Source organism: Loxodonta africana, chromosome 13 (assembly GCF_030014295.1).
Source record: "Loxodonta africana isolate mLoxAfr1 chromosome 13, mLoxAfr1.hap2, whole genome shotgun sequence".
Taxonomy (NCBI): Eukaryota; Metazoa; Chordata; class Mammalia; order Proboscidea; family Elephantidae; genus Loxodonta; species Loxodonta africana.
This window is the reverse complement of record NC_087354.1, coordinates 26,965,709-26,978,898: the sequence shown is the minus strand read 5'-3', so window position 1 is coordinate 26,978,898 and position 13,190 is coordinate 26,965,709. Positions and strand designations below refer to the sequence as shown.

General features: G+C 36.3%; 1 protein-coding gene across 2 annotated transcripts in view; it reads right to left on the bottom strand.

Moving 5' to 3' along the window:
• Nucleotides 1-2,740: 2,740 nt before the first annotated feature.
• Nucleotides 2,741-13,190, bottom strand: part of AGBL1 (AGBL carboxypeptidase 1) — a 968,506-nt gene continuing 958,056 nt past the window's right edge. Inside the window, exon 22 of one of the 2 annotated variants that reach the window (XM_023552843.2) lies at nucleotides 2,741-3,084. In XM_023552843.2, the coding sequence (XP_023408611.2) occupies nucleotides 2,778-3,084 (307 nt within the window). In that variant the 3' untranslated portion in view covers nucleotides 2,741-2,777. Of the gene's footprint in view, nucleotides 3,094-13,190 lie in introns of both variants that reach the window. The other variant, XM_064267104.1, reaches the window with a different exon arrangement.

Below are 13,190 nucleotides of genomic sequence, written 5' to 3'. Positions count from 1 at the left end.
TTTTTCACTACTGTTATCCTCATTAAATTAGGTGTTCCTGTATTGTCCTCTGCATGCCTCTGTAATGGCATGTGCCATTGTGTTAAAACGTTTATTGTTCGTCTCTCCCTCCCACTAGACTATGAGCAACTTGAGGGCACAGAGTGGGTCTTTTTCTCTACACCCTTAGAACTTGGCAAAGTGCGTGACCAACAGCCAAAAACCAAGCTCATTGCCACTGAGTAGATTCTGATGCATAGCAACCCTGTAGGACACAGTAGAACTGCCCCATAGGATTTCCAAGGATGTAATCTTTAATCTTTAAGGAAGCAGACTGCCACAACTTCCTCCCGAGGAGGAGCTAGCAGGATCAAACCCCCTGGCCTTTCATTTAGCAGCCAACTGCTTTAACCACTGCACCACCAGGTCTCCTTGCATGACGCATTAAAAAAAAATATTGCTGTGGAATCAGTTCCAACTCACAGCATGACACATAGTAAGTGCTTAATAGATGATTTTTGCATGGATGAATTAATATAAGCCCATGTCCCTGGCTTCTCATGCCACAGAGAAATTTTACCCAAACCAGTCTCTTTCTCTTGGGATCCTGGGAGATGACTATCATCTAATCAGATAAACTAATTCGGGTTTAGGTGCCAACGGGTAATAATGAGTTAGTATGGTCCTCCCCTCCTCAGCATTTACATTTTCATCAATATTGTCTTCATGACTCCTCAAAGCAACGATAAAACAAAGGTATTATACGGCTACTCTATTTAAGAGTGGAAAGATTGAATATGCAAGAAGTTAAGGACCTGTTAGATTGGGATTTGAATACAGCGTCTGTGTTACTTAGTCAAACCTCTTGTGCACATTACAGAAATCTTAATGCCTCAATACAAAGGATGAATATAGTTTCTGAATTATAGCAAGGAAATTTTAAGAAGAAGGGACCATCAATTATAATATAGATTCCCCAAACTGCAACACATGTACGTTTTTCCTATGCCCTGGGGCTAAATTACAACAAAGTTTTGTTGGGTGGCTTTCTGGTGGTCTAGAGAAGTGGGCTGTGGGTGTTCTCCAAAATTGTTCTAATGTTTCCAAAATCCCCTTGGTGGTGGTTGCTATACCAGGAAAGTCTCTTTGGCAGGTATGTGATCCCCAATATGCATCATTTCCCTTTTCTTTGGTATTAAAATTTCAAATTTTTAGCTGGGCTTATCTCAGATAAGGACTTCATTTTCCAACCCTCTTTGTAGTTACGAGTGGCTGGCCATAGGATCACTTTCTGACCAGAGAAATTAAGCAAAAATGGTATGTCTAGTTTTTCTGAAAGATAGGGAGCATGTTCTTTTTTTTTCCTGCCCTTCCTACTGATGACCAGGATGCAGATGTAAAGGCTGGTGCTTCAGCAGCCATCATAGACCAAGAGTAGAAGCAACACACGGTGAAGCTACAAAACTGCAAAAGCGAGTTCATTATAGTGTGCTGCCCGTTCTGGCCTGCCTCTATCTGGAATTTCACATGAAAGAGAAATAGACTTAAAAGCTATTGCTAATTTGGATTTTCTCTTTTAGCCAAATCCAATGCTAACTAAGTACGTATGGCCTCTGAAAATACCTAAATTTGACCTAATGTATCATTCCATGTTATCACCCATTCTACAGCTGCTTTCCACTCCTTCTCATCCTTTCTGCGTGTACCTTGCACACCTCTTCATCCAAACCCCTAAGCTGCTTCCTTCTGCAGATTGAAGGACCTTTCTTCTCCATTTTTATTTGTTTTAAGCTCTGCTCCTATATAACCTCTTTCCCAGATCCTCCCCCTCCTCACTAAGAAGGAGCTCCCAGAGAATGAATTTTTATAACTGCTATAATATTTATATAGAATGCCCTGTTGGTTTTATGGAGGAAAATAAGCCAACATTATTGAGTATCTTCTATATTTCCTATATGTCAAGTTATATAATTTTATGTATTATCTCATTTAATTTTCACACTGACTTTATGATATAGATATGCTTATCGCCATTGCAGGTATAAGAAAACTGAGGTTTGGGGGATTCAATTACTTGTCTATGTTGCCATAGTAAATAACTGCCAAATCCAGAATACGAACTACATCTACCTGACTCTGAAATGAACGAGCGTTCTGCTATGTCCTGCTGCCTCCCAGCATTTTGGTTAATGTAATGAATCTATGAGATTTTCAGATTCATAAAGACCAGTGACCATGTCTCTGTTCAGTACTGTGCACCATTCCTTAGAATTTACTACAGCCTCTGGCCCATAGTAAGTTTGTCAGTTGAATGTGAAAAATGTATACTGTTAAGAAACAAACCAAGGATGTTGCTCACAATTATTTGGTTGCACAGCTTTTCTTGTTCAACCATCCAGCCACTGAATACCCTGTCAGGGCTTGCGAGTCTCAGTGTGACTCATGGTTTGTGCTGAAAGCTCAGATTCTGTGGTAGGGGGTTCACAGTATTGGGTAACACTCATCCATTTAAATCTAAGGTAGTCTATGGAACAATTTAAACAATGGATTCAAATTCTGGCTGAGAAGGCAAGAAAAAAGCCCAACTCCTCCAAATTCCAGCCTGCTTTAGCGTCAAATACAGAAATAATTTTGAGAGGTTCCATAGTCATCTTAAGAGTATCCCATTCTAAGCACAACGGAAGCCTTTATAGGCTCGACGGCCACCTAACAATATATGTAAAATATTATGAAAATGGAGCAGCCAGCCTCTACACATAGGGGAACTCGAAAGAAACCCGGAAATGGGGTTGCTGAGCTCACATGGGCCTGCTTTTTCTATGGGCACATACACTGTGCATCTCAGATGGAGAAGTAGAGTCATAGTTGCTAGTCCAATGGTTGGAGACACATGACTCGCCATGAAGCTCAGGGCTTTGGGACGGCTTTTCTTCCTGCCCTGTTCCCTCATCTTCTTCTCTCTCCTCCTTGTCGAAGGCGCACTCTTGGATCTGCCGGTCCAGCTCCAAGAGGCTCCCTTCCTGGTTTAAGCTGCTGTCTGTGTTGTAATCGATCTCCTCCAAGCAAGGGGGTTCGTCATCCAGCTCTGCAGTGTTGTTATTGCTGCTGCTGCATCTGCCATGGGTTCCCAAAAGACGTGGACAAAAACGAAAGAGAGGAAGGGAAGAAGGTGAAATGGGAGGAAAAAATATAGAGAAAGGATGGGAAATAGAGGGAGAGAAAGGAGGGGGAATGAAACGAGAAGTTAGCCAAAAGAAGGAACATTTACAATTGGTTAAAACAGGAGGGTGATAATTGTGTTCTCTGAGTTTTAATCTCAAGAGTTGTTGATCGTTTAATTGTGTTGCATACACTCTATGGTCCTCAGCCATTACCTTGAGAATGGGGGCGGGGGAAGTAATGTAAAATCTGGTGGGATTCCTTCTTCCTTTGCCAGCAGAGTCCACATTTCTAACCCCTATTTCCAGTCTCAGAAGATTTGGACCTTTGCACATATTTATGATTTTCAGGGTAGTTTAGGCCTAAAGGGAACAATTACAGAAGGCTTTCATTGAGTGTCTGAGGATGTCTAATCCCAGGAAAAAGTGGAATTAGAACCCAGGTACAAAAGACTCAAAAGCCCCCACGTTTCCCACTCTTGTAACAAACAGTGCTATGAATCATACTGCCTAGCTCTCCTTCATCATGATGAATGCTTTATTGGAATTAGAAAATTAACCTAGGTTGAATTAATAAATGAGAGAGTAAGGGGGAAACAGCACTCTGTTTCCACTACATTAGTGCCTCCCCATCATCTCCCCTACCTCCCTACAATTAATTAACAAATGGAAGATCGGCAGGGGTTGACTCACAAGAGATAGAAAAGGGCAGTAGGAATGGACAAAAAACATTTTCTAAATGTTGAGAGCCGGGGAAATTTCTTCCCAAGGAGTTATATACCTCTCTCATTTGCATGAGGTGTCTTCTTTCCTGAAGACTTTCTAATCACTCCCTACTTAGGACTTAACCAATTAGGATTAGCAGCATGCTGGGTTTCTACTTGGTGATTTATAGAAGGCAAGCACTTCATAAATCAGGCAGAGCTGTTCATTCACCTGCCTCGCCATAAACAATGAGAATGGGTAATCAGTGACATGGTTACATGTTAGCTTGGGAAATGAATCAGAGGCCAGTTTCTTAATTGCCTACTGACTTATATGAACCGCGTCCATGCTCTCTAGGCCCTCACTACCCTAAACTGAAGGTCTGATGGAATACCGCCTGAATGGATAGGAATCGGAAGAAATATGCATATTGTTTTCAGAGCTCCACAGCATTAAATTGTTATCATACTTTACAGGCTGAATTGTGGGCAATAAAGTAGTTGATTAAAGGAATGTAAGAGCTGTCCCAGCTGTAACTTGAGCTCCAGTCAGCAAGAACACTGAATGTCTACAACTCAATTCAGTGCAGTGCAATGTCAAGAGACTGAGTTTCAATCCTGGCTAGGGACTTTGGAAAAAACTTTTATCTCATACAATGGCAATGGTAATACTTCAAGTGTGTGGTGAATACTAAATGAGAAAACTCATGGATATTGTCTAGCAGAGTGACTTGCAAAATAAGGGCAATCAACAAATTTTAATTCTGTGGTTTTTTTGTGGATACTAAATAAGGTGGGGAAACATAGAGTTGGAGAAGAACACACATTCAGGTCTGAAACTTTGCACCAGGGCACCTGCAATAACTACTGTAAAACCATCCAAATTGACATTGCTAATAATAATTTATCTAAAGCATCATTTTTATTATGTCTTTTCCAAATTTGGGAACTTGCAATGCCTCTCCTATGCCTATTAATGCAGTGTGAATATTGATGGATAGGACTTTCCTAAAGGGTTCAGTTGGCAGGAGTTCATGAGAAAAGAACACGGTTAGCCTTTTCTCCTACTGTGCAGTCTGCTTCAATCACTAACTTGGACCTTTCTTACTAGAGTCAAATTGTCAGGTTTTTTTTTGTTGTGATTATTCAAATATACCAAACTTAATGTTTTAAAAAACCTTTATTCATGCAATCAATTTGTTAGATCTATATTGATCTTCCACCCCTCTCCATCCAACTCACTGAGGTATATCATTCAAAAAAAAAAAAAAAAAAGGAAGCTCATCTGAATTTCCTCTTAATTTTTAATTAGGTAACTCCATTATTTACTTATATTTTCCCCTTCTAAAAATAAATATTTATATAGTCACTTTTTTTTTTATCTCTAAGATAGTTATAATCTTATTTTGAAAAAGGTCCATGACTATGTCATATTCACATTTATTCTATGTTGTTGTTGTTGTTATTGTTAGAAGCCATTGAATTGGCCTCCAACTCATGGTGACTTCATGTGTTACAGGGTAGAACTGCTGCATAGGGTTTTCTTTGCTATAATCTTAATGGAAGCAGTTTGCCAAGTCTTTCTTCCACAGAGCCACTAGCTGAGTGCACAGTAGGCATGCAATAATGAGTTGTCAAACGGAACATATAACAGGGTATATATAGAAAATCCTATATTTTGGATCACCATTTGGGGAACTACATTTATCTTGATTTATTTTTCAAAGGTTTTATATATTAGTTAAACCACAATTATCATGTTAGTGCACTTTAGTGATCTAAACAAACATGGTTCCCTTTGCCATATATATATATATTCTAACAAATGCAATATACATATTCTGATTAATTAGGGAATCAAAATACATGATAAGGGATTTTCCACTCCTAGAAAGATAAAATAGAAGTTTTCTACTATTAAGTACAACAAAAAATCCTGGATATTATACATAAAATCAAACATAAGAAGACTCTGAAGGGGAGAGGGAAGAAGGCAGGCTGGATAGGGATCCCAGGACCTGAAGAAGGATATGGCAGTGAGTTCCCTGAATTTTCTTTTTGCCTCACATATTCCAGACTTTGTACTGGAGATGCCAGCAACATGGAAATTCAAACAGGAATAGACAAAAGAGTCCCAACAAAAGTATGTTTCCTTTAGTTAAATGACAAGGAATTGAAATCATAGCAAGGCTGAAAAGTCTTAGACTGTAAAATCTCTAGCTAAACACCACAGAAAAATCAGCGGTTCTACACCCATTCCTGTCAACAAAAACTGAGGCTGTAATACGGTACCAGCAACCCCCCAGCTCACTCCCACTGAGATGGTGTCAGAGAAGGCCAAGTAGTAAGCCAGGACTTCTATTCCCACTGGGCAATAACTGGGCCACACCTTCCTCCTCAGTGCCAGTAAAGGCCATGTGAGAATCCTGTACTTCCACTCCAATGGAGCAGTAATGTGGCTCCCACTTCTGCTGTCTGAGTGGTGTCTGAGAAGAATAGCTCCAATAGAATATCTAAGTAAGATCTAGAGTCTCATAGTATCCCAGGTTTCAATTGCAAATCATTCATTGTACCAAGAACCAAGACAATCAACAGACACAAGCATGGAGATGACAGAGATGTTGGAATTACCTGAGAAGGGATTTAAAGCCAGCATCATAAAGTGCTTCTTTGTGTAATTTATGAGCATACTTGAAACAAATGAAAACAAAAGAAAAAGGCTCAGCAAAAAAAAAAAAAAAACCTCAGGAAAAATGTAGAAGGTAAAAAGAAGAATCAAATGGGAGTTGTACAAGTGAAAACTACAATAAATAACAGAAATGTTAAAACAAAAAGCAAATGAAAAAAATCTCAATAGGTAGACTCAACAGAAGAATTGAGGGGACAGAGAAAAGAGTCAGTAAACTTTAAGAAAGAACAATAAAAATTATCCAATCTGAAGGACAAAGTAAAAATATACTGATCAAAAAAAAAAAAAAAATATGGAGGGCTTCAAGATCCTTTGGGGCTATACTAAAGATCTAGCAATTGTTTCATCAGAGTCCTGAAAGTAGAGGAGAGAGGTTAAAGACATATTCAAAGAAATAATAACTGAAAACTTCAGCTTTGCAGAATGCATAAACCTACAGATTCAAGAAGCTAAGCAAATCCTAAACAGATAAATACAAACAAATCATCATCAAAGCACATCACAGTCAAACTTATGAAAACTAAAGGCAAATAAAAAGCCTTGAGAGGAGAGAGAGAGAGAGCGAGAGAGAGAGATACAGCACTTTATATAAAGAGAAAAACAATTTGAATAACAGCAGGTTTCTCATCAGAAAATATGGAGGGTAGAAAAAAGTGGCACACCATTTTTCAAGTGTTGAAAGAAAAGAACAAACTGTCAATTCAGAATTCTAAAACCATCAAAAATTTTCTTCGGGGAAGAGGAAATAAAGGTATTTTCATGTGAAACAAATTTTAGAGAACTTGTTGCAGCATACCTACCCTAAATGAATGACTGAAAGAAATCTTCTAAACAGAAATGTAGTGATAGAAGAAAGAATTTTGGAACATGAGGAAAGGAGAAAGAAAAGCAAAAATTAAAAATATGGTTAATTACAGAAGATTTTCCTTTTCCTCGAGTCATTAAAATTATGTTTGAGAGTTGAAGCAAAAAGTCATAAAACTGTGTTCACGTTTCAATTGAAATTTATGTGCTTCTCATGTAAACAGAGGGAATACTTCAGATAATTCTATGATAAGTAAGGAGGCAAAAGGGAGGCAAGGGTTTACATCAAAAACCAAACCCATTTCCATTGAGTTGATTCTGACTCATAACAACCCTCACAACAGGGTTTCCAAGGCTCTCATCTTTATGGAAGTAGACTGCAGCATATTTCTTCCATGGAGCTGCTGGTGGGTTCAAGATAGAGCAATCACTAAAAAGGTTATACGAAGAGATACAGTCAAGACCCTATAAAAAAATCAAAATGGAATTTGTAAAAATATCCACTCACACAAAAGTAGGATAAGGAAAACAGAGAAGCAATAAGGGCAGAGAGAAACCAGGAGAAAAAAAAAAAAAAGAAAGGCTTAAGTACCAACAAACAAAAATAACATTAAATATAAATTGTCTAAATACAGCAATTAAAAGACAGAGATTGGTAGTATGGATTTAAAAAATACGTAGTCCAACTCTATGCTGTCTACAATAAACTTACTTCAAATGCAGTGAAATGGGAAAGTTGAAAGTAAAAGGATGGAGAAGATACAACACGCAAACCTTCATCAAAAGAAAGCACAAGTAGTTATATTAACATCAGATAAGATAAACTTTACAGCAAAGAAAGTAACCAGTGACAGAGAGGAGCTACACATGATGATAAAAGAATCAATATGCTAAGAAGACATAGCATTCCTATATGTGTATGCACCAAACAGCAGAGCTACAAAATACGTGAAGGAGAAGTATGTGTGTGTTTCTTCAAACAACTTGGAAGATACGGTATTATTGTACTAATTTTAAATTTGAGGAAAGTTATACTCAGAAAGGTTAAGTTCTCTTGGGTTAAGATTTGCCAAAGTGTTAAGTGAATCAATGACAAAATTAGGAATCAAACCTGGCCTTGTCTGACTACAAAACTAGGGCTCTCAATTGTCACTCTATTCTAGGGTTTCTTAATCTCAGAACTATTGACATTTTAGACAGGATAATTCTTTGCAAGTAGGAGGGAGGGACTATACTATGCACTGTAGGATGTTTAGAAGCATCACTGGCCTGTACCCACTGGATGCCAATAGAAAACCATCCCTCAGTTGTGACAAACAGAATTGTCTCCAGACATTGCAAAATGTTCCCTGGGGCACATAATTGTCTGACTGAGAATTATTGCTTCACAGGGCCTAACACCTGAGAAAGTCTTTATAAGGGGGACCTGGATAAATGTTTGTTTAACTCAATAAAACTAAACTGTGGGAAGGAGGTAATGTGAAATAATTTAGAAAAATGCTTAGAGGAAATTCCTGATTAAATAAGAACACTGCAATAGAGAGAGAGAGAGAGAAAAAATACATATCTAGGAATAGAAGGTATTTTCCCCAAAGATGATGGAAAGTATCAATAAAAAAAAATGAAATGTCAATCTTGTCAATTTTGTACAATTATATTAGACATTTAATTCAATCTTAATGAAAATACCAATGGCCACTATCATATGTAATATAATAATCATGGAACATCACAGACATTCAGTTTAAAGTCAAGACCAAAATTCTCCTGTTAAATTCTACCACCATTAATTATAATTTTTCTAAAAGTTCAAGTCCATAAAATGTGTCAAGGAAAAGTAGAATGTTTAAATATAAGAGACTAATAATACCATTATTTCTTGATTCTATGATTGAATACCTGAAAACATAAGAAAATCAATTTAAAAAAGTTTTAGAAAACATTGAAGTTCATTTAGGTAATTGACAATAAAATACATACAAGAATAGCTTTGCCATCTGAACATTAACCAGTTAAAATTTTACTGCTAAAAAAAAAAAAAAGAAAAAATTTCCTCTTACAGCATAACTAAGACATGGAAAATACATAGTCATGAAATTAGCTAGAAATACAAAGCCTCACACGGAAAAAGTACTGATTTTCACTGTGAGACATAAGGTAACTAATAAATGTGAAGAAAATTACAAATTGTTTCAAATAAACGTATATATTTTACACTATCATAAAAATTTTAGAAAATGTTTCTAAATGTGTCTGGAAGACTAAACAGCAGCAATAAAACATTAACAACAACAAAAATGGCATGGAGATAGTTAAATAAAAAACCAAGGCAGGGTAACGAGAGGGTCCTTGTTCTATCCATATTAAGACACTTTGTAAGCTACTGTAATCAACACGGTGAGGTACCGTTGAAAAACTACACGGGCAGTGCAACAGTACAGAGCTGGAAATGAAGAGCCATTGTGCATAAAGCTCATTGGATTGTAAGAGAGGCATGAATCTTCAAATACGAAAACTGCAATGATTTGGACATGAATTCAAGTTATAGCCATACCTCAAACCATGGTAAAAGATTAATTCTAAACAGCTTGAACATGTTAAGAAAAAGAAAGCGTAATTGAGGTTTTATAAAACTTCTGACAGAAGCCTTTCTAAATTTGACACCAAAGGCAAAGTAATGGGCAAATTTGACTTCTAATTTTTTTTTTCTTTTTTTTAAAAGTAAAACAGAAATTTAAAACCTGGTAAACATGTTTGAAAGACTTTTTAAAAATTAATAAATAATTTTCAAAGTATCTCAAAATCAAATGTTTAATATCTAAATATTTGAAGAATTATTATAATCTAGGAAAACAAAATCCTTAAGAATGAATAAATGATCAGGGATATAAAGAGAAAATTCATAAATGAAGAATTGGGGGGGGGGAATAAGCAAAAACAGGAAAAAAAATCATTCTTATACTAAATAAGCATAAATTAAAATGATAACATGTCTTTTTTATGTTTAAAATTGGCAAAAAAAAAAAAAAAGGGAAAGTGTATTATAAGCTGTATTAGAGAGGTTCTGGATAAATCGTTATCTTTGCAAATTGCCAAAGGATGGCACAATCTTTCTAGAGGGTAATTTGTCAAAAATCTTTTCCTAGTTATTCAACATCTACTGAAGGACAAAGGATGCACAGAGAGATTTATATACCAGGAGGTTCCTCCCAGCATTGCTTCTAGAGAATTCTGATAGAACACAGTGGAGAAATCGGTATTCACTCCACTTTCTTTCCTGAACTCTCAAAAAATAGCAAAATGAAGTGCAAAGAATTATTTCAACTATGCTGAAACTAGGAAATGGCCTTAGCCTCAAAGCATGAACTATGAAAATTACATGCCAAGTACTCTAACATTTGGCAAATCTGAAGAGAGGACATTAGGAATGGATAAATTATTTCCTATTCGTCAACCAAGCTGAAGATTGCTCTGCCTTTAAGTAAGGGGCTCAACTGCAAATCTGTCCTCTGAGAAATTTTTGGCCCAAGGAGAAAAAAATGGGAGGAGTGAGCAAGCATACTTACTGGGGCACAATTTCCTACTTGAGTGCAGTATGCTTGGTAGGACTTAAAGGTCAAACCATGATCATTTTCCCTAACCCACACAACTAAAAAAAAAATAAATTGCCTTCATGCAGCATGAGTAGAAGAGAATGGGATCAAATTAAGATTTGCAGCTAGGGATTAGTCAGCATAGCAGAATATAAACACTAAATCTTGAAGTTAAAGGCTTTTTTAATCTATGCTGGGACTTTAATGAAACTCTGGACAAGCTTTTTCTAATATTTTGCTCATGTTCACTCATTTATTTAGTTATTTATTCCTCAAGTATTTATTCAGCACTTACTAAGGGACGAAAGATAAGTAAGTTTGCACAGTTCACGAGAGTAATTAAAGCTGATTAAAAATTATAAAACTTATGATCACACTTGAAGCAACAAGAGTTAGTATAGGAACTGTTGGGGAAGAAACAGTGACAATGAAGCACACATTAAACACATGTCAAATACATTGGACAAATCCAAGTGATGAAGATAACAGATATAATTAAAACAAGAAATGGCCAACATAATGAGGATAATATGTAATTCAAAGATACATTAGAAAAAAATCTCAAATACAAAAAGACTTGAAATTGCAAATCAAAATGACAATCAACAGCAAGATATACTCTTACTCATTCAAACATCCGTTCAATCATTCAACCTTGAGTACACTCTCTAGCCCAACCAGCGTGTTTGAAGCTGAGAAATGCGCAAGACACTGTTGTAGTTAGAGTTTCAAAGATGAAGGGAAAAATTACATAAACATCTAAGCAGAAGAATCACATTTTCTAAAATGGAGAGCATATGAGAATGATTTTAATGTTCTCAGTGGGAATGGGGGAGAGGTCACTATACCAGAAAGGGCAAGAAGAAAACTGAAGTGTGATGAAATAACTTTATAAGAATCCAAGTTGTCTTACAAAAGATGTTATTACACATGAAAAACCTTGACACTTTGTATTAAGACACTTGTAAGTTGCTGTTATCGAAACAGTGTGATAGCACTGAAGAAATACATAGTGCAGGAGAACAGAAAGTTGGAGATGAGGACTCCATTGTGTATTCACGTTATCAGATCATAAGCGAGACATGAATTTTCAAAGAGGATAACTGCAATGATTTTGACAAGGATTCTGAGTTGGAGAAGGGGGGACTACTTGAGAAAGTCCACTCAGCCAAAAGATAGTCAAAACAGACATCTCAGAAATGGGGACAGCAAGGTCAGAAAAAATGTTGATGGGTGCAAAGCTCAGTTAAATACGCAGCTAAGGCTAATCTGGAAATGATGCTTATAAAACAATGTAAATGTCATAAATCTTGTCAGTGTAAAAATGATGCTATAACTAATAAAACCAGGGAGGTAGGAGTGGGGAGGGAATGTAAATTGGGGCTAATTTCTTTATCTTTTAGATGGAGTCAATAGACAATACATGAAGCTGGAAAATAAAAACAAAAAATAGAGGTTTAAATATAGGAAATGTCAACAATGTAATCATTAGAAGAACAAATTGGCAGAAGAGGAAAAGAATAAAATAAATACAGACTACGTAGAAGATTTGAAGTCCAACATTATGCTGTAAATCTCAAACAAAGTGGTGCTAATGCTAGATGGTGAAATTCTGAGGTTCCTGTCAGAAACAAACATAAAACTACTATGTAGGTATTCTTTCAAAACCCAGAGTATATAGAAGGTCCATCGGAGGGAGGGGGGTATACAGTTTGCCTAAGATGTACCCACAATAACAAATTATGAATCACATGAGGAAATAATCCACTCTGAGCACGAGTCAGAAGATACAAAAACCAGCAAAACAAATACCCACACACTTGACATAGCATGACAATCTGGAAAAGACTACAGAGAAAGTATATTTACTATGACTAAGGAAGAAGAACAAGTTCTAGAAATCATAATGAAGAAAAGGGACACTTTTGAAACAGAAAAGTTGCATTTGAAAATAAACAGGCTCTTTTTACAATTAGAAAAAAAAATCACATTTTTAATAAAAAGCTTAATAGAAAATTTAAAAAGCAGAAAAGGCCCAGTTATAAAGACAATTAATAAACTAGAAGAAAGATTTCTAGAAAAAGTTGAGTAAATTGGTAAGAGCAATATTAAAAAAGTAGTTGAAAGGTGATAGTCTGCACACTGAAGACATACTTTAGAAAGCAGGAATGGCTAAGAAAAAAAAAATACCAAGTCCAAAATTAGACACATCATTAACGTACATATAAGGGCAGGCAAATCTTAGGACAAATGGGAGGGAAAA